Source organism: Notechis scutatus, chromosome 4, assembly GCF_049901735.1.
Source record: "Notechis scutatus isolate UNSWTSFEM ecotype Mainland chromosome 4, rNotScu1.2, whole genome shotgun sequence".
Lineage (NCBI taxonomy): Eukaryota > Metazoa > Chordata > Lepidosauria > Squamata > Elapidae > Notechis > Notechis scutatus.
In genome coordinates, this window is record NC_142012.1 from 91,127,631 (window position 1) to 91,151,687 (window position 24,057).

Genomic DNA, 24,057 nt, shown 5'->3' on the forward strand with positions numbered 1-24,057 from the left:
GTGTCTCCGACGAATCCCCAGTGTTGCTGCGCAGAATCTCGTCACCTGTGCTGTAGTTATGGACTGTTCGTCCTTAAAGATGCTACTGGAAATATAGGAGTGTCAGAACGGCCAGGATACCTAGCAGTTATGAGAAGGATGTGTTTTTTCTGGATCTCTCTGTAAAAGGAACATCAAAGGAGTATATGACCCACGATCTCCACCTCTCCTGAGCCACAGGAACAGAGTCTTTCAGTCAATGGTATCTTTTTATACTTGCCATACAGGACGGCTGATGGAAGCGCATGACAACATGCGAGGGAAAATGCTTTCTGATGGTTTTCCGACTCCAACTGGCCAAGCTAGCTGGCAGGAATAACAACATATCTAATGGCTTTTGGAGCCAGAAATTAAAGAGCTTTCCCTAAGTGCGTTTGCCTTTCAATGTTACTAAAGATTATCAGTGAATTCCCCTTGGGGAAAACTGGTTTTGAAAGCATATACTGTTTAAGGAGATAAATGTAAAGGAAAAAATACAGGTAGTCTTTGACTTCCAACCACAACTGAGTCCAAAATTTCTGTGGGTAAGCGAGACAGTTGTTAAGAGCTCATTTTGCCCCAATTTATGACCGTACTTGCCACAGTTGTTAAGTGAATCACTGCAGCTGTTTAGTAACAGATTGTTAAATTAATCTGGCTTGTTATTAAGTAACAAGTTTTTAAGTGAATCTGGCTTTCCCATTGACTTTGCTTGTCCAAAAAAAAAAAAAAAAAAAAAATCCCCAAAAGTGATCACATGACATGACCAGTTGCCCAGCATCCAAATTTTGATCGCCCATCCATGGGGAAGCTGTAATGGTCATCTATGTGTGAAAAACGGTCACAAAAGTCACTTTTTTCAGTGACCTTGTTCCTTTGAACCGTCACTCAATGAACCGTTTTAAGTCGAGGACCGCCTGCAAAGCAAACCGTGGAGAGTAAGGCAAGGAGGGGAAACATTTGAGGATAGGAGAGGAATCCTGAGCAAGCTAAACCCAGAAGGATTGCGGCGGAAGATCCTCATTTGATTTAGGAAAAGCAACAAGAAGATTGGACAGCCCTTTGTCAGAAATGGGTGTAGGGTCTCCTGCTTGGGGGATGGGGGTGGGTTGGACTAGATGACCTACAAGGTCCCTTCCAACTCTTATCCATATCTAAGATTCCTTCCTCATTATCCATATCTAAGATTCCTTCCACAACCCGGGTCGCTATCTGGAAAAGCTACTGTTTTACTTTGCATCCTTTTGTTTTTTGTTTTGTTTTTTTCTGCTTTTGGGGGGAAAACCCCCACCAAAAAAACCCCAACCCAGAGATCCGGGACCCTAATCGGGTCCCGGATCTCTGGGTTGCGGGGTTTTTTTTGGTTCCTCGATTCCCACCCCCCACGCAGTGCAAAAAGTCCCGTCTCGGCATCGCCGCTCGCAGACGGGCCAGCGTCGGGACGGCGACGAGACGAAGAGAGACCGACTGAGAAAAAAGCCGGCCGGGGAGGCTTGAACTCTCTACGGGGCAAGTTGCAAAAAAGAAAAAAAGAAAAATAAATGGAAATTGCAAATCCGCCGCCCCCCGCCCACCCACACACACACAGCCCAGCCCGGGCGGACTGCAGGAAGTGGCCAACTCGAGATCGAAATCTGGGCGCTAGGAGAGGGGGGGGGAGAGGTGAGGACTCACCATAGCGTCCCAGATCCCCCCTTCCTCCTTCCGCGGCATGGTCCGAGCCAGGGTCCGATGGCGGCTCCCCGTCCCAATCGTCGTCCTGGCCTGCCCCGGCTCTCCCCTTCCGCGCGGGCCACCCAGCGAGGCTTTTGGCTTGCGCGCCTGGTCCCCGGGGGTGGGGTGGGGGGAGAGCGGGGGTGGTGGTGGGGGAGGAGTTTGCAAGTCTCCCGCGGACGGCTCCGCCCCTCTTCAAAGCCTCGCGCGCGACTGGTCGAGGAGAGGGCGGGGCCCACGCGGAAGAGCTTCCCTCTCAGCCCAGGCCGAGATTGACGGTTTTGCGGCGCGCGGCCGGCCGGCCGGCCCGGAAAGCGGCGCAGGCGCTCTTCCAAAAGCCTCTCCACCTCCTTCCCCCCGCCTCCCCGCGCCTCCTCCCGCCCCCACCGCCACATCCTTGGCCTCCCGCTGAGATTGGGACTGTCAGTGCCCTGTGGTGTAGGCCTGCCTTGCGGCGGAGGAGACCGAGGCTCCCTCTCTTCCCTGAGAGGGTCCTGAGAGGATTTCTGCGCTTTTTTGGGGGGGGTGGGGGGGGATGTCAAACGGGAGAAGCCCACCGGGGACTCCCCGTTGAAGAGGAGCAGGAGTCCCCGTAGGTGGCCCTGGCATGGGAGCGTGAAACGTGGGGTGAAATCACCCCGTGGTTTCCTTTTCTTTGTTAACTGATTGGGATGCAATCTAGTGTAGGGCTCTCCAACCTTTTGGACCTCAGGGACCACCAAACTCATAATTTTAAATCCCAGGGACCACTAACTTGGTTCTGTGGGCGTGGCCTAATTTGTGGGAGGGGTTTGGTGGTCATGTGACTGACTGGGCATGGCTTGAATGTTAATAGTATAAATATTTATATAAATATTGAATTTTTTTATTTAAAAAAAGAGCAACGCTTACCCCAAATCAGGCAAAGGAGGCAGGCAGGTTGAGTTGCTCACAGAATTGCAGATTCATTCAGAGATCTATCTTTCTGCCATCGGCTACCTGAGTCTGTCACATAAAATTTGCTTGCCATGAGTCTGCACTAAATAATAGAACCTTCAGACCTAAGGGAGGTTCGGCTGTGCTTAAAAGCAGAGCCAAAGATCTAAAGACTAGCTAGAAAGCAAGAAATCCAACCATTTCCTGCTTCCTAGCTAATCTAAATCTCCCAGCACAGCAGAACAGCTGATGGTTGGGGGGGAAAAAAGCAAAAATAGCAATTTAGGGGCAAGTTTGCCGGGTAAGGAGTGAGTGGGCGGGTAGGGTTCCTGCGGGCCATGTGGGTGACGTAGCCTTGTGTTTCTGCACAGCCTGGATTAATTGCTTGGGGGGGTGCTCTGGGGGTGAGATTTCTCTGCGGCCCACTAAAATTTTCTTGCAGGCCCACCAGTTGGCAACTGCTGATCTAGCGCCTAGATCTGTACTGATGCAACTTTTTTTATTTTTCCTTTTTTAAAAAAGATTAATCCCCCCTTCCAATAAATGTAGTCCCTCGACTTGCAACAGTTCATTCAATCATTCAAACATTTACCGTCAATGCAGAACATGTATACAATGAAATTGAAATTGCAAGACCATAAGTTACAACAGCACTGGACAAAGGGGCTGATCACCGTTTTTTCACACTTGTGACTTTTGCAGCACCCCAATGTGATCAAAATTCGGATGCTTGGCAACTGACTCATATTTATGACCATTGCTGTGTCCCAAGGTCATGTTTTGTGACTTTCTGGCAGGCAAAGTCAATGGGGAAGCCACATTCATTTAACAACTGGGTTACTAATGGATCAACTGCGGTGATTCACTTCATAACTGTGGCAAGAACGGTCGTAAAATGGGCCAAAGCTCACTTAACAACAGAAATTTTGGGCTCAGTTGCGGTCGTAAATTGAGGACTACCTCTAATACCAGGGGCTAAGACATAATCTAGATAAGTCACTGCAATTTCAATGAAGTCTCTGAAGCTTTGCATAAAGGTTGGCTAGCCGTGTATCCTGGGATGAATGGCAGGCATTGTCCTCCTGGCTTGATCTACAAAAACACCCTGGGAAGTAGAACTGCCCAGTCCTGTAAATAGAAAGTTAGATTTAGCAAGATCATGATTCCCTACCACCCAGGAGAGGAGGTTTCAATGGCTGAAGCCCCTGTTTCTCTTGGAATAATCTTGAAATTACGCTGTCTTCGGTCTGACTTAAGCATGGTATATAAAATCATACATTGCAATGTCCTACCTGTCAATGAATACTTCAGCTTCAACCATAACAACACAAGAGCACACAATAGATACAAACTCAAAGTAAACCGCACCAAACTTGATTGCAGGAAATACGACTTCAGCAATAGAGTGGTCAATGTCTGGAATACTCTACCCGACTCTGTAGTTTCTTCCCCAAACCCCCAAAACTTTAACCTTAGACTGTCTACTATTGACCTCACCCCTTTCCTAAGAGGTCTGTAGGGGCGTGCATAAAGCGCACCAACGTGCCTACCGTCCCTGTCCTATTGTTTCTCTTATTCTTTTATTTTTCTTATATGTACCCATTTCATGTATTCACAACTATGTATACATTTATACTTATTATCTTGTAAACAATTGGCAAATCAAATAAATAAATAAAATAAATAAATAATAAATAGTCACTTGCGTTCCTGGGTTTTGGGGGGGGGGGAAATCCCACACTTCCTGTTTTTACCTGCAAGAGCTTGCTGATTTGCATCACTTTTGAGCTTGACTGCAGCCTAATTAAATGGTAGGTATAACAATAGATGAATAGATGGATTACATTGATGGTTGGATTTACCTGGGCATATAAACTTAGTAAATAAATAAGAGGCATGGATTACGTGCCATCAAGTCATGGTTGACTCTTAGTAACCATAGGGATGGATTTCCTCCATGACATCTGCCCTTAATGGTCTTCTAATATGTTCCCATCACAGTAACTGAGTCCATCCATCTTGTTGCTTGTCAGCCTCTTTCTCCTTTTCCAGAGAGCTGAGTCATCACTTAAGGTGTGCAAAGTAGGAAAATTTTGAACCTAGTGATTTGTGCCTTGCTTGAAAACTCTGGGTTGATTTGTTCAGTGATTGATTGGTTTGCTTTCTTGGTTGTCCTTTATTTTCTCCAACACCAACATTATTCTTCTCTAACACCAGAATTCAAAAGTATCAAGAGTTTTCATATCCTGCTTTTTCCAAGTCCAGTAATAACAGAAGATAAATGTAAATTTATGAGGACCCAGATTGTTGGGGGCAATATGCTGACTCTGTAAACCGCTTAGAGAGGACTGCAAAGCACTGTGAAGCAGTATATAAATCTAAAATGCTAAATACTAAATCCCAGGAGGTAGGAATTGGAAGGGATCCTATGTAGATCATCTAATTTCCCCCCTCCGTCTGTGTGTAAATCTAGTAAGGCAACCTTCTAAGGCAGTAGCTCTTTTGAATTCTACTGTATAGTGAAGTGTTGGTGTGGTGTTGGGGGTTTCCGGTTCAATGTGTGGAGTGTGAAGGATGTGTGTTTGTGTTTATTTTCATGGTCATGATGTGCACGGAAGATGGTGTTTGATTTCGTTGTACGAGGTGCAATGACAATAAAGTAAACTAAACTAAACTATTCAGAACATAAAAAATTCTTTAATAAAAATAGGCATCTATTTTAGTAACAGCACAGGTTCTTTGAGAGACTCTCTAAGAAGGCCTTAAGATATGAAAAGGAAAAAAAAAATCACTGTTATATTTATTCAACAGCCACAAAGTACACAAAAACAGTGTCCATTGGGAACAACTGGATCCATCCAAAAGGTTTATTTATGGAACCTTAGAAAGATAGACATTCTGAAATCCCAGGTATAGGATTGTGACAGAATGAAAGGGATCACAGGGAGATAAGTGGATTTTTATTCCTTCCTTCCTTCCTTCTTTCCTTTACTTTTTATTATTTATTTATTATTTTATTCCTATTATTTTATTATCCTTTTTATCAATGTGAAACTTTATTTTGAGGTGTACTTCAGCAAGGCTTTTATATATTCTGGTTGAAATGTTAAATGTTTTAAAGAGCAAATATTTTTATTATAGTAGATTTTAGAAGAAGCTCTCCTGTTCTACTACCTCTTACAATATTAAGCAACACAGTATCAACAGTAGAAACCTTCAGGTTTCTAGGTTCCATTATCTCCAGGATCTTGAAATAGACGCCTAACATTAGAACCATAGTTAAAAAGGCACAACAAAGAATGTTCTTCCTGCGTCAACTCAGAAAGCTCAGAGTGTCCACAAGTCTGCTGAGAAAATATCTATAGGCCTCCTACATGCTGGACATAATCTATTTCCACTCCTCCTCTCAGGTCGCCACTATACAGAATTGCATGCCAAAACAACTAAACAAAAATAGTTTACTGAATACATAATTCCTACAGCACTGTCTCATATTTTCCCATCTTTCCTATTATCCTATTGGTTTCTTATGATTTTTCAATTGTTTGTAACTTATAATTAATGATTGTAACTATGATTTATGACCTATGACCTATTATTTGCTGTTTATATGTATGTGAGCTTCTGCACCGGAGGCAAATTCCTTGTGTGTGCAATCACACTTGGCCAATAAAGGATTCTATTCTATTCTAAAAAAAAAAAAAAAATACAGCATGTGAAAACAAAACTGGAGTTTCAACTCTTCCTGGGTAGAAGGCACCAATTTTGCTGATTGTGTCATGAGATAATTGCATTATGTTAATAAGGGAAATGCTGGACTTTTCTTGTTCTTATATAATGCAACAAAATCCACTTATGCAAAGCTGATATACGCAAGTAAGCAACCTCCACTATGACATGCATATTTGTGGTTAATGACTATGGCATTAAAAATAACAAATACAATAATTTCTTCCCTTTTATTCATTTAGATTATAATTTAATTATTAGATTTTTATCCCATCCTTAAATATTTTATAAATAACTCAAGGCAGCAAACACGCCTAACATTCCTTCCTCCTCCTATTTTCCCCACAATAACAACTTTGGGAGATGGATTATGCTGAGACAGAGTGACTGGCTCCAAGTCACCCAGCTGGCTTTTATGCCTAAAGCAGGATTAGAATTCGCGTCCCCTGGTTTACACATTTTCTAAAAATACAGATAAAAAGCATTTGATTATAAAGCAGCACCGGGCAAAACAGTTTTTTGAACGTATTAAAAAGAGCACAAAAGTTATTAAACCACCATAAGCCTCTTTGCATTCTCTTTCATTCTTTCTATCTATTCAGCAGTTTATTTGAGTCTTATGTTTAATATGTAGGTTGGCTATAGATGTGTATACAGTGTGTGTGTGTGTGTGAGAGAGAGAGAGAGAGAGAGGTATATGTGCATTCATGGTGATATCATCATTCATTCTATTATTATACCCAAGAACAATAAATAGCATTCCTGGAGTCCTTGTGTTGTCTGTTTGTTGAATTGGCCTTCCTAAAAAGGTTGGCATTATAAAGAAAATGAGACATACACACACCCCTAACTGCATTACTACAGCTTTGCATACTTCTTACTCCAAGAATCAAACATACCTGCTTAAGAAAAAATGTCTGGTATTTTGGAAATTCTATATATGCTGCTTAAAATGTAGCATAGTCTGCAAACTCAGTCAATTGTAGCTCATGATTAAATAAAGCACCACTTTTTATGGTGGATGGAACTTGTTAATCATGAAGTACCAGCTATTCAGAAAGTTGTTATTGAACTAGTTGCATAAGAAGACAATGGAGAAACAGCAGTATATCTGCATTCCTCCTTTTTATCATGCCAATATTGAATTAAATGCTTTTTCTTACAGAAACATACATAGAGGTTAAAATGTGTTTCCAAATACCATCAACCTGCACCATACCATTATTCTAATCTTAAGAAGTAGACATTGCCATCAGAATCAAGCATGATGAGAGACAGGATCACTACAGTAAAATTACCCTATTCCACTTTTCTAATTTTGATCACATTTTATCCCTCCATCTCCATCTTTTATCCCTCCAAGTGAGTACAGGAGAGAATCCAAAATAATTGCCACCCAGTAATTGAAACTCCACAGCTGCTTTCCATGTGAAAGACAGATTAAAAAGGTGCAGGCCCTCAAATCAATGGTTGTGACCACCATCTTCACTTTGAAAAGTGAAACTGTATACTACTCAGTCCCTCTACGCTGACGCCACTGTAGATACCTCTGAATCCCCATGAATCAAATTGGCAGGAAAAGAGTCCCAAAAAGTTCTCTAGAACAGGCTTCCAAGCACCAGCTGTGTAACAACTTCATCTTCAAGTCAGGTCATGCTGAGCTGTGCATTCTTCACAATCAATGCATGTCCTGTGACTCTGCTTTTAAAACCCAACCTACAGAACCAGTATGAGGCAAGTATAATGCTTCAGTGATTCCTCACAAAGCTACCTGTTTGACTTTTGCCAATTACTGTCAATTATTTTAATGTGGAGATAGCAAAGGTCCAAAGAAGAATTTTGCAAGTCTTCAGAATATGAGTCCAGTGGTAAGTAAATAAGAAGTTCATCCATCAAAAAGGTGGAAGTATCATGAGCTGTCATTTTTGGGAATTGACGGCATTAAGTGACTCAGGTTCCAACTTTATACAACTAGAATTAGCATAAAACCACAGCAAGCTTTTGGGATTTAAGATCTTCATTGCAAAATACACAGAAGTATTCAGGCCGTTCATTTTCCTACAACATTTAAACAAATTCCAGTCCTTTAGGTAAGTACAAGTTTCAGAAATACAATCTTTGTCTGGGGGAGGATGAGAAAAATTAAAATAATTCAGTTATTTTCTAAATGGGAAATTCTATCAGGCTGCCTGAATTCCACGGCATAGAAATGAATAAATAATAATAATAATATGGCATAATAAGTTACCTATAAAATAATAAAGGTAGGATTAAAAAAAATCTAATGAATGAATGAATGAAAAGGGTCTGATTAGAAACCATTTCATTTTTTTCCCCAAAATCAATTTCAAAGAGAAAGAACAGAAATGCATTAAATGTTTAATTAAAGTCAGGGTTTATAGGGCTTAAAGAAGGTTGAATCATGCTGATTATATGTTTATATACTTTTGAGTTCAGAATGCGGCAAACCCTGAAGATTATAACATTATTCAGTACAATTTCACTTTAAGACCAAGAGTCGGCAACCCATAAACCATGCAATCTTGGAAGAAGAAACCCACGCCGATTGCCAAAATCAAGGTTAATCTGAGTTGTTGCTAAACCTCAGCAGCAAACCACATGACTTAGAGAAGCTAAAATTTAGGCTTCTGTCAGATCATAGAATATTACAACCTTGTTCTTATTTGTTATAATTCAAGAACTGAGGCTATGGTGACTAAAAGGGAAACAGAGAAGACTCCGGTGACTGACAATATTGACTCCATAACCAAGAAGCTGGAACAAATCTCCTTGCATTGTCCTGGCCAGTTCAATGTTCAATCCTTGAAGACCCATTTGAAAACCTCTTCTCAATTTGGTAATCTCAGACAGCATTCTTTGACCAACTCTCACCAAGTAATCCAAATCCAAGGTAAGTATTTCAAAGCCCCCCCTCCCATCCTATGCACATCTGCCTCAAACTTCGAGTATATTTTTATTCTCTTGTATTTTATAATATAACTGTAAATTAATAGAAATGGCGGCATCTAGCTCATCTTGTTTGGCCTTGGAAGCTAAGCACATGTTGACTTGGTTAGATGCGGAACACCAGGAGTCTTAGACTAAATTGGAAAATCAACATATAATAAATGCCCACCGGTGTTTCCACATGTTGAAGCTTCTGGGGAAGAACTGTTAGGTTAGTAAGCAGTGGAGACTTAGAGAAGTGGAGAAGGTCTCAAGGCCATCCTTTATCTACTTGTTCCCTCTAAACATGTGGGAATACCAGAATCCTCTTTCTGAAAAGTCCCAAATTGGGGGAAACCATCAGATTCAGATTTACAAATACCGGTATATGCCTGCAATTCACAGTTGTGGGAGAAATAAGGAAAGATTGAGAGAGGAAGGTGGGGGGAGAATCTGCTTTAAGGATAGCAAAATTTAAACACAATCATGTTTTTTCTTTTTTCTTCACTGATGGCTTCTATCTGCACCACTACAGAAACTACCTCGAGTGATCCTTGAAAGTTGAGGTTCTATGCCGAACAACGGAGCCTGCAGACTTTTTAGAATCTATCATGCATGATTCTGAAGGTCACCACTATGAAATACAGCAACAGTGAAAAATCAGGGGTTTGGTGGCCTCTTTTCTAGCTAACAAATTTTGTGAAAAGACAAACTTTTGGCAGTCGCAGTTCCATGCCTTTTCATAAAATTTGCTAGGAGGAAAGAATGCTAACATTTTCTCGATTATTTTTTTTTTGCCATTATAGACCAACACAGCTCTCTCCTGAACACATGAAGAGAATTCTATATCTCTTGACATGTAACCTGCATCTGGATAATCAAACTATTTTTATGAAAATGTCAACGTTATGAAAAGCTTATGCCTTTTCACAACATTTGTAAGATGAAAAATGTATTACCAGATTTCTTCTCTTTCTGTACATCTCAAAGCAAATCTGGAGGGTTACAGAATTTGAAATGGATTCAAAGGTTACAAAATTTGAAACAGAGAAGGTTATGCATACAACAAATGTTGAGACGATTATCTGGAACTTATTGGGTTTGTTTCAAAAGTAAATTCAGGTCTTCTACCTCAAGTGGTTGAGTTGCACCTTGTGTTAGTCTCAAATAACAGCAGGCAACTTTTCTCATAAATTAAACAAACAACACACAAATTAATTCAGGGCAAGAGTATCTGTGTCACACCTAATTACTGCTTTGTTTATGGTCACTTTTTGTCAGTGTTTCTTTCTCTCATATCTTTAACCATTTCCCTCTTTCTCCTCTGCCCTTCTTTCCCTGGGTATCCATATAAGATTATCAGAAGAAGCAACCTATGATCCATGGGATTTTATGCAATTTTAAATCCACAAAGACTCTGACATTTTGTTTAGAGATTTTTTGTTTGTTTTTGTTTTGCAGGTTTGAATGATGCTCATGGTTGCATAATTAACAATAAACAGTCAGAGAAGACAATGATAAAAACTAATCTTAAAACTCATATTTCAAAGATGCCTGGAGTCCAAATGCCAATTGGTGACCCACTGCCTTTTCCAGTCCCCAAACTTTCAGTAGGTTGGTATGAAGATCTTTATGCTTTGTTCAGGGATTGATAGGTTATAATCTAACTACCAGCATCCTCAACAATGCACAGTCCAACACATCTAGAGCAGGGGTGTCCAACCTTGGCAATTTTAAGACTTGTGGACTTCAACTCCCAAAGTTCCTCAGCCAGCTTTGCTGGCTGAGGAACTCTGGGAGTTGAAGTCCACAAGTCTTAAAGTTGCCAAGGTTGGACACCCCTGATCTAGAGGATAACAGATTAAAGAATATCACTGTAACCAGGGTGCTCTAATTAGGATGGTTTGTGTAGATCTGGGACCCAACTTCTCCTGCTTGAGCGGTGCCTTAGACTAAGAGTCCTTGAAGGGGGTCTATGACAATTTGTCCCAGCCAACTTCCAAGGCCAACTTGCCATGGATAATTCGCTGTGGGACAGAAGTTACATTAATATCAAAACAATAGATTTGTGGGATAGAATCATTTAAAAAGGATGCAAAAGGAGGGATAGAACGAAATGTCAGTGACAAAAATTAACATATTTTTTAAATTTTATTTTAAATAATTACATTGAATTGGTAAGTTGTCCTGCGACGAGTTGGCTGTGGCGCGTTGCCCCGCAGCAAATTGGCCGTAGCGAGTTAACCGTGGTGAGTTGGCTGTAACAGGTTGTCCTGTTCTGCCTTGAAGGTCCCTTCCAACCCAGCTATTCTTTTATTTTTCAAACGGCTCTCATTGTTTCTTCACTTTAAAAAATGTAAATTAGAAACAATAGTTGGCAACTGCTAAGGATTGTATTCTGTGCCACCACAGCTCCTTTCTGCTCCTTTCCTCTCTCTCAACCCAGTTATATCACTCTATGCCAGTGGTCTGCCAGCTGTCCACGCCTGTAAATATATATGGGATGTAATTAAAGCAGATTTGTTAGAACAAAACTTAGCAAACTAACAAGCTACATGCCACATGTGATGCACAACACCTGTTTTGCAGTCTCCTGAGCATCTTAAGATCATATCACCGATGTGCGGAGGCAAAATGCCACATTTTGCCAACGTAATCCCTCTATTTTGGTTTGTGGGTTTGTTTTTGTTTATCATTCAATAGTTCTTAAGTCATTCTAGGTCCCCATCCCAAAACTGAACTGCTAACCATTTCTCCTGGGGCCTTTGAACTTGACCCATTAATTTATCTTCCAAAGTGCCCAGATATGAGAATATTGCCCACTCGTGTGTTAAATAGTCAACGTGCCTATCATGTGATGAAGGTCAACAAGTGTTATGACAGACTTACACATTTCAAATATGTTTCTTATATTTGAACCAATGTAAGTACAATAGTAAAGCATTTAATTTTTATTGTCTAGCCAATCATCCAACTCACAATTCAACAAATAGGGGTGTCAAACTGGATTTCTTCGAGGTCCACATCAGCATTGTAGTTCTCCTCTGTGTGCTGGCCAGTTGTGGGGGGAGAGATGGGATGGATGCCTCCTGCAGCATCCTGCCAGCCAAAACGGGGTGCAGGGTGTATGTATGCAGCCCCCTTTGCCCTGGTTTGGCTGGCAGAGTGCTGCAGGAGGCTGTCCAGCCCGAAAATGAGGCATGGGGGGGGGGTAAGCACGGCCCCCCCATTTTGGCTGCCAGAGGCACCACGGGCTGGTCCTTTCCAAGCTGGCCCCGCGGGTCAGATTTAAGCACCCAGCAGGCTGGATCTGTCCTGCAGGCCTTGAGTTTGACACCCCTGATCTATAAAATAGATGACGTTCAGTAAAGTATATTATTTAAGTACTGGACTGGAATGGAGAGATCCAGATTCCTTTTTTTTTTTTTTTTTGAAACAAATTTTATTAATTTTAAAGACAAACAAAGCATCATTAGACATTAAAGACATTAAACCTCTTTCCATTACAAATTCTTACAAGGCAGATAAAACACTGTTTTATACAATATACTTCTAATACATCCCATTTCCACTTAAATATTTTTAGCAGATTTCTCATTATTTCTCTTTACTCTTATTCAATTACATTTCTTCTATATTTATCCATTTTATACTCATCATATTCATATTTCCCTCTGCCTTGTTTACAATTATTCTTCTCGCTTTCTCCCAAGGTTTTATTAAATCTCAATCAAACATACACACACAAAACACAAAAACATAAAACTTCTTTTTAAAAAGTAGCTTGGCCCCGGATTACCTCTCTTTGTATGGACTTCAATTAAATTCATGTTCAACTTATATGCCATTACCTATCTTATTTACCCTTCTATATCTTCATTATAACTTCTCCCCGCTTTCCACTCTTCTTAATTCTATTTTATTTATTTCATCTTAATTTAAATCATTATATTTGTATCTTTTGTCCATTCTTTTCCAATTATCCATTTATCTCATTCATATTAGAAAAAAAAGATTTCTCCTGAAATCACTAATCGAAGTATGATGCCTTTCCATCGCTCCCTAAATTAACATTTAAGGTAACACCTAGTTCCCTATCTAATTCTGCTTAGTACATTCTACTTACTAAAATAGTAAATCCATAAAGTAATTAAATATATAATTAAACATTAAATCTCATAACATTCCAATTATCTATTGCAAAAACAAATACCATAATAATAAGTTCATACAAACATCCACACAATAGTCAATTAAACTCTATACTTAAACTAAATATTTTAAACATTCCTTTTAATATTTTATTAAATCTTAAAATCTATCATTATTAAACCTTTAATGTTTTAATCTTTACTTAAGTCTTATAAAATTCTAATTTTCTATTTCTAATACAAATACTACAATACTATCTTATGTACCTTGCAGAAACATTTTGAAACAAAGTTATGCATTACCCATTATCCCTAAAAAAAGATTTCTTTTTCACATCTTGTTTCATACCTTTGTGGCTTTTTTCCCCCTTCTTCCTTCCTATCTTATCCCATCTGGTCTTTTTACCCCCCTTAGCTTCCCCTCTCTGTTGTATTTCTCTTTTTTTTTTTTTTTTGCTTTCTAACATTGTATTGATTTTGCATCTTATTTTTCTCTTTCTTGGATGTTTTTTTAAGTCTTATGTCCTTTTTCCTTCCTCTCTTTCTCCTTCCTTTCTTAATCAACTTTGTAGACTCGTTAAAGATGGCTTCTTCTTCTTCTTCTTCTTCTTCTTCTTCTTCTTCTTCTTCTTCTTCTTCTTCTTCTTCTTCTTCTTCTTCTTCTTCTTCTTCTTCTTCTCCTCATCCTCCTCCTCCATTAATTGTTGTGTTTGTTGATAAGTGGCAAGCGCCATTTCTAAAAAGCGAAAAATTTCTCTCACACCGTCTTTACCTTCTTTTTTTATTTTACCATATTCCTCTCTCAGTTCATCAACAGATAAAGCCATTATAAACCTTTTCTTCTTCTTCTTTCTCTTCTTCTTCTTCTTAAAACAACCAAGATAATTCAAAGCTTGAAACAATTCCCCAAAATCCCAAAGTCATCAAACAATCCAAACAGAGCACAAAGTTCTTCACACTTTTTCTTCCTGGGGTAATATCAATTGGCAAGGGGAAAAAAAACCCAATCTGTATTTTAAAGTCTTATTGCAATTAACTTCCAATCTCAAAATCTTCCAGGCATCTCCTCCAACAAAATCTTAATAAAAATTTTCCTTTTGTCCTCTCCCTCCCCACTTATAACAGAAAGCTTTAAATTTTTACCTTCTGTAAAATAGCAGGATTTTCAATATCCATTTGTTAAATCCATGTGCAAGGAGAGTAAACTTTCTCTTTAAACACTTTCACTCGCCGCTTGTAAATCTCTTCTGGAAACAAAGTATCTTTCAAAAAATCAGGATTTTCAGGATATTACTTGTATCTTATAGTCCCAATTTCAGCCAAAAAACTTTCGCTTCAGAACTTTCTCCTTCTTCCTCCAGCACAATCTTATCCAGCTGTCAGCTTCTTTGTGGCGGCCATTGCTGACCGCCGCTCCACCGCCTTGAGAAAAGAGGGTTAAGCCGGGTGCGGAAGGGGTCTGCGAAAACCCCAACCCCCTGTCCGGATCCCTCCTATCTTCGGCTGCCTCTACGGGGCAACCTTAGCCTCCAGACCCGTCCGGATCGGAGGCACCAAGACGGCTAGCGCAACAGGGATCGCGCAGGATCACGAATCCCTGCCGCTGCCGAAGCCGACAAACTCAGAATTCAACAAATAGGGGTGTCAAACTGGATTTCTTCGAGGTCCAGATCAGCATTGTAGTTCTCCTCTGTGTGCCGGCCAGTTGGGGGGGGAGAGATGGGATGGATGCCTCCTGCAGCATCCTGCCGGCCAAAACGGGGTGCAGGGTGTATGTATGCAGCCTCCTTTGCCCTGGTTTGGCTGGCAGAGTGCTGCAGGAGGCTGTCCAGCCCGAAAATGAGGCATGGGGGGGAGTAAGCACGCCCCCCCCCCATTTTGGCTGCCAGAGGCACCACGGGCTGGTCCTTTCCAAGCTGGCCCCGCGGGTCAGATTTAAGCACCCAGCAGGCTGGATCTGTCCTGCAGGCCTTGAGTTTGACACCCCTGATCTATAAAATAGATGACATTCAGTAGAGTATATTATTTAAGTACTGGACTGGAATGGAGAGATCCAGATTCTTATTCTCCCCTAGGCATGGAAGCTCATGGGTTGGCTTTGGGTCAACCACTCTCTCTGAGTCCCAAATCAGCATCAATACCTCACCATGCATTTATGGCTATCATCTAAGCAAGCGTATGCAAATAGAGTGGACCCTATAACAAAGAAGGACACAGCAGTAGGTTGTACATACACACACATACACATGAAGTTAGTTATGTTGGGAAAGTTGGAAAGAAAGAGAAAAGAAGACAACCAGCAACAAGATGGATGACTGGAATACAGCTGTAATGGAAGGCCTGAGGGATGGGATAGAATAGAATAGAATAGGATAGGATAGGATAGAATAGAATAGAATAGAATAGAATAGAATAGAATAGAATAGAATAGAATAGAATAGAATAGAATAGAATAGAAATAGGATAGAATAGAAATAGGATAGAATAGAATAGAATAGAATAGAAATAGAATAGAATAGAAATAGGATAGAATATAATAGAAATAGGATAGAATAAAAATAGAATAGAATAGAATAGAATAGAAATAGAATAGAATAGAAAGGATAGAATAAAAATAGAATAGGATAGAATAGAATAGAATAGAATAGAATAGAATAGAATAGAATAAAAATAGAATAGGATAGAATAGAATAGAATAGAATAGAATAGAATAGAATAGAAATAGAAATAGAAATAGAAATAGAAATAGAATAGAATAGAATAGAATAGAATAGAATAGAAATGGGATAGAATAAAAATAGAATAGAATAGAATAGAATAGAATAGAATAGAATAGAATAGAATAGAATAGAATAGAATAGAATAGAATAATAGAATAGAAATAGAATAGAATAGGATAGAATAAAAATAGAATAGAATAGGATAGGATAGGATAGGATAGGATAGGATAGGATAGAATAGAATAGAATAGAATAGAATAGAATAGAATAGAATAGAATAGAATAGAATAGAATACTATACTTTATTGGCCAAGTGTGATTGGACACACAAGGAATTTGTCTTGGTGCAGATGCTCTCAGTATACATAAAGAAAAGGTACATTCGTTAAGAATCAAGAATCATAATGTACAACACTTAATGATAGTCATAGGGTACAATCAACAATCAAATCATACTGGGAAACAGTCAAGTGTTGGGGGATGGGTGATAAGGAGTGATGAGAAGATTAATAGTAATAGTAGTGCAGACTTTATAAATAGTTGGACAGTATTGAGGGAATTATTTGTTTAGCAGAGTGATGGCTTTTAGGAAAAAACTGTCCTTGTGTCTAGTTGTTCTGGTGTGCAGTGCTCTATAGCGTCGTTTTGAGGGAAGGAGTTGAAACAGTTTATGTTAGGGACACATCCTGCTCCAAGAGTACAATATATGTTATGGTTGTCTCGATGACACATAATCAATGAATCAATTGTGTGCATGTGTGTGTGTTTCATCCATTGTAGGAGACTGCTCCTTGTAAATGCAACAGTCTATAAGAATTTCAATTATAATTCTGGCTCTCCCTCAAAGGATTGTATCTTGAGTAATGCCCCTTTATCACTAACTTTGATGATGATGATGATGATGATATCCATTCATTCATGTCTGACTCTTGGCAATTCTATAGGCCAGGTCTCTCCACATCTTCTGATCTTGCTCTCTGAGTTGTTCTATGCTCTGGCTGGTATCAGCCTTGATGGTATTCAGCCATCCTGTTCTTTGGCAGCCTGGTTTCCTTTTACCGCTAACTCTTCCAAACTTAATCGCTTTCTCCAGGGAATTCTCCCGCATGACATAGCCAAAATAAGCGAGATACAGTTTTCTGATTATACTTTCCAATTTTAAATGCACAACTGAAATCAGTTAATTCTGTGGATCAGCAGCTTCCAACCTTTTGGGCACCACAGACCGGTTTTGTAGAGACCATTTTTTTTTCCATGGATCAGGGGACCGTGGTTTCATGCGCTACCTGCATCCTGTGTGGTTGGGGTTTGCTTGCTTGCTTGCATGATCTGGTTTCTGATACATCGCAGACCAGTACCTGTCAGCAGTCTGGAGGTTGGGGACCCCTGCTATGGGTGAGTAATATAACATTCGAACATCTTTTTTCTAAAAGAAAATGAGAAGATGTTTTCCAAAAAGTCTCTTTTGCACCATTGAAATGGGTTAGTACTTCTGATGCTTAGCTATTATTGATTACTCATTCTTTTCTATTATTATTCTCATGAGGTCCTTTGTCAGAGATATCAACAGAAGAATTCAAGAAATCTGCCATAAGATCCATCAGTGCTACCTCTTCTATTGAGTCAGAGAAGAAAGAAACAGTAAGTTTCCCTAAACAGCACTAAATGTGATTAAATATGATTAAATGTCATTAAAACTCCATTTTACTAAGGAGCAACATCAACCCCTGAGTATGAGAGAAGGAAACAAATTAAATGAGAAGTAACTGTACTGAAATTTGAACTATTTGTACAGGAGATAGTTTCAGGGTACAGTAATTGTGTCAGTTGCCTGTCTCCAGATGTTTTGCAATTACAACACACAGACTTTTTTGTTAGTTAAGAATCTTGAAAATTGTAGTTCAAACAGTTCTGGAGGGCACCAAATTTGAAAGGTTTGGGGGGTTGGCATAATATCTTATTAGCTGAAACCAGTGGGCCTTAAGCTAGGCGTGCAACTCCAAACAGCTTCAAAAATTCGAAGAGTAGAGTCTTCGAAGCAAGTTCTTGAATTCTGCTTATATGAGGATACAGTTGCTAATGAAGGTAAGGGCAGTGTGTTAAGGCAAAGAAAAGTAAATTAAGCGACTTCCAGTTTTCTAGCCATCTAGCTTCCTGGTAAAGCTAAAATTATTCCTAATGAAATAATTAAATTAGAAAGAGCCTAGTAGCAGCTTTTCTAACTAACAAATTTTATGATAAGTCTTTTGTTAGGTATGGCTCACTGCACCAAATGCATATCAATGGTTAAGCCAATGTAGACTTTAAAGTGGAGGAAAGTGGGGTTGTGCAGATGCAGGTTAAGCAAATGACAGGACCTCACCAGTCAACATGATTGTGATGGGTTAAAAAACTGCATTGTGTTAATTAAGACTTTCTGAATAGGCTGGAACATTTTGAATGTGTGAGTTTGGCAGTTTCTCACTCTAATACTGATATAGTTCTATTGTTTTAAAATGGGCATCTTAACATCTGCCATGAAATCTCCTGGGAAGGTAAAATGTTCAGATTTTAACCTTTTTTTAAACTTCTGATGTCAAATATATCCATTAATTCTTTTGTGCAAAGTTTGCCCCATTTTTCATAGAATTCAGGGGAGTGGGGGCATTGCTAACAGATCGTGACATGTATGGCATTGAAAGAGCAGAGCATGCAAGGGTGTTTTCTATACTGCTTAATGTAAAAAAAAAAAAACTTTCTCAAGGCTAGGTTCATCTGTCTGTTTAATTCCAACATTTTAAGAATAATTTCACCAAACTTTAATTTTTCAAAACTATCGTCCCCTCTAACTGTTCTAAACTTTAAGAAAATCAATTCTTCTTAAGCTTTTTGATGAAAATTTAGATTTTTCCTCCTTTCTCCAGAAACAATCCTAACTCGCCAAGTGTTTTATTTATTTTATTTTTATTTATTTTGTCTAGTATGTTTCAGATAAAAGATATAATTAAGAACATGATTATGAGTACATGAAGTGGGTGCGAATAAAAGGGGACATTAGGACAGGGGCAGTAGGCACGTTGGTGCGCTTATGCAGGCCCCTTACAGACCTCTTAGGAATGGGATGCAGTCAACAGTAGACAGTCTGAGGTTAAAGTTTTGAGGGTTTGGGGAAGAGACCACAGAGTCAGGTAGTGCATTCCAGGCACTGACAACTCTGTTGTTGAAGTCGTATTTTCTGCAATCGAGTTTGGAGCAGTTTACCTTAAGTTTGTATCTATTGTGTGCTCGTGTATTGTTGTGGTTGAAGCTGAAGTAGTCATTGTAAAGTAAAGTAATAACTAGCAGTCAGCACAGGTTTGTTAAAAACAGATCATGCCAAACCAATCTTATTTCATTCTTCAACACAGTGACTAAATTAGTAGACCAGCAAAATACTGTGGACATAATATATTTAGATTTCAGCAAGGCATTCGATAAAGTAGAACACAACCTACTTCTTAGTAAGCTAGAAAAAAAGTGGAATAGATACCCTGTTTCTCCAACAATACGGCCTCACCCAATAGGAAGTCCCAGCATGTTTTATAGGCATGAAATGAAATTAAGCCCCTCCCCCCAAATTAAGGCCTATATTAAAACATGCTAAATGGGGGGGAATGGTGGAGGGGCTTGCCGTTAGGAAGTACTTTTGTTGCACACCCAGATATGGTGCTGCCTGCGTTGACCCCGATACGAAGTGCCCCACCAATGCCGAGGTCAACATCCAAGCTGTCGCCGCCCGCCCGCCCGAAGATGCAAGGGGGGGGGAATTAAGTCACCCCCGAAAAGACGACCTAGCCATTTTTTTCGGGGCTCAAAAAAGCACCACCACTAGATGGATTCACAACTGGCTGGCAAACCGTACTCAACGAGTAGTCCTTAATGGGTCTAAGTCTACATGGAGGGAAGTAAGCAGTGGGGTGCCCAGTACTCTTCAATATCTTCATTAATGACTTAGATCAGGGAATAGAAGGGGAATTTACCAAATTTGCAGATAAGCTGGCAGGAATAGCTAACACCAAGAAGATACAGACTAGAACACTGGGCCATATCTAATAAAATGAAATTCAATGTAGAGAAAAGTAAAGTCCTACACTTAGGCAAGAAAAACCAAAAGTACACATATAGACTGGGTGAAACCAGGCTCAATAGCAGTAACTGTGAGAGGGATCTTAGAGTCTTAGTGGACAACCAGCTAAATATGAGCCAGCAGTGTGCAGCAGCCGCCAAAAAAGCTAATGCAATCCTAAGTTGTATTAACAGAGGGATACAGTCAAGATCAAGGGAAGTAATAATGCCACTCTATAAAGCCTTAGTAAGACCACACTTAGAGTACTGCATCCAGTTTTGTTCACCACATTATAAAAAAGATGTTGAGACCCTAGAAAAAATACAGAGAAGAGCAACCAGGATGATTAGGGGACTGGAGGCTAAAACATACAACGAATGGTTGCAGGAACTGGGCTTGGCTAGTCTAGTAAAGAGAAGGACCAGGGGAGACATGATAGCGGTCTTCCAATATTTGAGGGGCTGCCACAGGGAGGAAGGGGTCAAGCTATTTTCTAAAGCTCCTGTAGGCCAGACAAGGAATAATGGATGGAAACTGAGCAAGGAGAGATTTAACCTGGAAACAAGGAGAAACTTTCTGACAGTGAGAACAATCAACCAATGGAACAGCTTGTCCTCAGAAGTTGTGGGAGCACCATTAGTTGAGACTTTCAAGAAGAGATTGGACTGTCATTTGTCAGAAATGGTGTAGGGTCTCCCGCTTGGGTGGGGGGTTAGAGTAGATGACCAACAAGGTCCCTTCCAACTCTGATTATCTGTATCTGTATTATTGATGGGTAGGACATTATAGCAGATAATTTTATGTACTACACTTAGGTCAGACCGAAGGCAGAGTAGTTCTAAGTTGTCTAAGCCCAAAATTTCAAATCTGGTGGTATAAGGTATTCTGTTGCGAGCCGAAGAGTGGAGGACTCTTCTCGTGAAATATCTCTGTACTCTCTCAATTGTATTAATGTCCAAAATACAGTGCAGGTTCCAGACAGATGAGCTTTATTCAAGAATTGGTCTAGCAAATGTTTTGTATGCTCTAATTAGCAGTGCAATGTTACCAGAGAAGAAGCTACGCAAGATTATTAACAACTCTTAATGCCTTAATATAATATTATATATTAATATTATATCAATATAATAATATTATATAAATATATAAGTGCATTTCTTTTATTTTGCTGCTCAGAAAATATCTCTATAGCTGTTCAATATTTACATCTGATTGCGATTAAGAAAGTGACGTTTTTGCAAACCTTGCCTCCCTATAAGCTGCATTACAGCTGTCAGCTTGTTTGAAATCCTTCAACCCCCAACTGATTGACTCACATGTTGACTGCAAAAATCTCAGTTCCTGCAGTCTTCTCATGATGAGTAGCTGTTTGGAGTACAGATGGGCAATCTTACAATCTCTTTTGGTCTGGAGAGAGTGTGTAAGCCAGAATTCACAACCTGGTTGTCAAACTCCTCTGCAATACCATCCTGGTTCCCGGGCCAACGGACCGTCCGGGAACCTACGGGTGCGGCGCCTTGAGCCCGGGGGAACTCCCCAACCACTCACCCGCCCGCCCGCCGGCCCCCCCGGCCGGGCACCGACCCAGAGGCCGGGAGCTTCTCCCAACCCATTCCCCCGGGGTGGCACTTTTCACAAACGCCCAACCCCCCCCGCAAGGGATGTCCAGTCTTACAAAGAGAGATCCAACCTAGAATTACGGAGAGATTTCCTGTCAGGGAGAACAATTAATCAATGGAATGGTTTGCCTCCAGAAGTTGCAGGTATTGCACTAGAGATTTTTAAGAAGAGATTGGATGGCTATTTGTCCAGAATGGTATGGGTCTCCAGTTTGAGCAGGACTAGATGACCTTCAAGGTCCCTTCCAACTCTGTTGTTCCTTATTCTACACTCAAAAGCTAATCCTAAAATCTCTTATATTTTTGAGTTAATATTTTGAAACTATATTTATATTTTGAAACCATGCCAGAGATAGGAATTTTGGATCAGAAAAAGGAGTACATTGTTACATAGTTTGGGCAGAATAGTTAATAATTTAAGTATTAATATAGACATGTTGTTGACAATATATTAGTTTGAAATAACCGTAGGAGTGAAAAAAAAAACTGGAAATAATTTGTTACATCAAATTATGTGCCAAAATTAATTAAAAGGAGAACTTGTTACCAGTATATCCAGCTCAATTCACTTCTGTGCTATAAATTGCAAATATGCACTGATAACCAAAGCTTTCTCTTGAAGATCAATCAGTTTAGGAAAATGTGGAGGCTTTTCCCATCAATTGTCCATCACCAGTAGATGGCTCACAAACCTCATTTATATATAAAGAACAACAGCCAAAAAAGGCCAGGATAGATGTGTTGACATGAAGGGGAAAACCCAACATTTCTGGAAGTCAACTGAGGATTTTGTAATTTTGAACTACTGTAACAAAGTTGTGTTGCAACACTTTATTTACCTTAAGTCCATGCAGATGACTGCAGTGCTGATATTTACACAGCCAAAAGCTGTATTCTACAAGCAGCCCTATGAAGAGTTAGCACAGTTGAGAAAGTCCAGAAATATTTCACAAGAAGAGTTCTCCACTCCTCCACTCATTGCAGAATACCTTATGCCACCAGACTTGAAATTCTAGACCTAGAAAACCTTGAATTATGCCGTCTTCGGTCTGATTTAAGCATGGTATATAAAATCATACATTGCAATGTCCTACCTGTCAATGAATACTTCAGCTTCAACCATAACAACACTAGAGCAAACAATAGATACAAACTCAAGGTTAACCGCACCAAACTTGATTGCAGGAAATACGACTTCAGCAACAGAGTGGTCAATGTCTGGAATACTCTACCTGACTCTGTGGTTTCTTCCCCAAACCCCAAAAACTTTAACCTTAGACTGTCTACTATTGACCTCACCCCTTTCCTAAGAGGTCTGTAGGGGGCGTGCATCAGCGCACCAATGTGCCTACCGTCCCAGTCCTATTGTTTCTTTTATTTTTCTTATATGTACCCATTTCATGTATTCATAACTATGCATATACTTATACTTATTATCTTGTAAGCAATTGACAAATCAAATAAATAAAATAAATAAATGAACAGCATGTTTTTTTCAAAAGAGCACAAAATTTCATAGTTGTGCCCATGATGGTAGAAAACCAATGGTGAGAGGGAATGCAGAAACATTTTTCAGCATGAGTCCTTGGGTGGGAATTATGACATATCTGGAGATGGCTGGAATTAAAAAAAAAACCTGAAATGCTGAAAAGAATCAGTCAGCGCTGTGTTATTTTATTCTTCTGTTTCTATTTTATGTTCTTTCCATTGTCATCTTATCTCTCACTGGACTTGAAGGCAGAAACGTCTCAGAGAGAAACACAGACCTTCGAAAAAACTGGACATTTCAATCTACCTGTCGCCCAAGCCATAACTCACCAGTTATTCTATTGTATGTTTGGAAACAATGCTATAAAGGTTGCATCTACTGTCTCTCTCCAGGATCAGCTAGTCTCAAGCAAAGCATAAATACAAGAGTAGCCATCTTTTATTATCCGGCTAATATACAAGCCGCCATCTATGATGTACTGTAGATTTAGCTTTCTTTCGTGCGTAGATGATCTGGAAAGATCAGATTAAGTAGCTGGAGAGTAAGAAATTAAGATGGGTATACTAAGAAATTAAATCAGATACATACAATTTATTAAATATTAATGGGAAGTAAGATTTGCCGTGTAAACAATAAAAAGTGATACTGCAATCAGGTTCTTAGTGGCTCTTTT

The 24,057-nt window shown here is 39.7% G+C and overlaps 2 protein-coding genes across 2 annotated transcripts in view; one reads left to right on the forward strand and one right to left on the reverse strand.

The window, feature by feature from the left end:
- SGPL1 (sphingosine-1-phosphate lyase 1) overlaps window positions 1-2,063 on the reverse strand; it is a 52,576-nt gene extending 50,513 nt beyond the window's left edge. Inside the window, exon 1 of the mRNA XM_026681248.2 lies at window positions 1,693-2,063. Coding sequence (XP_026537033.1) covers window positions 1,693-1,731 — 39 coding nt within the window. The 5' untranslated portion in view covers window positions 1,732-2,063. The remainder of the gene's footprint in view (window positions 1-1,692) is intronic.
- The window catches only part of LOC148130821 (uncharacterized), a 39,469-nt gene extending 15,532 nt beyond the window's left edge, over window positions 1-23,937 (forward strand). Inside the window, exons 2-5 of the mRNA XM_087964091.1 lie at window positions 9,075-9,286; window positions 10,783-10,935; window positions 17,739-17,833; window positions 23,633-23,937. Of these exons, the coding sequence (XP_087820217.1) occupies window positions 9,085-9,286; window positions 10,783-10,935; window positions 17,739-17,833; window positions 23,633-23,803 (621 nt within the window). The 5' untranslated portion in view covers window positions 9,075-9,084 and the 3' untranslated portion in view covers window positions 23,804-23,937. The remainder of the gene's footprint in view (window positions 1-9,074; window positions 9,287-10,782; window positions 10,936-17,738; window positions 17,834-23,632) is intronic.
- The last annotated feature ends 120 nt before the right edge of the window (window positions 23,938-24,057 follow it).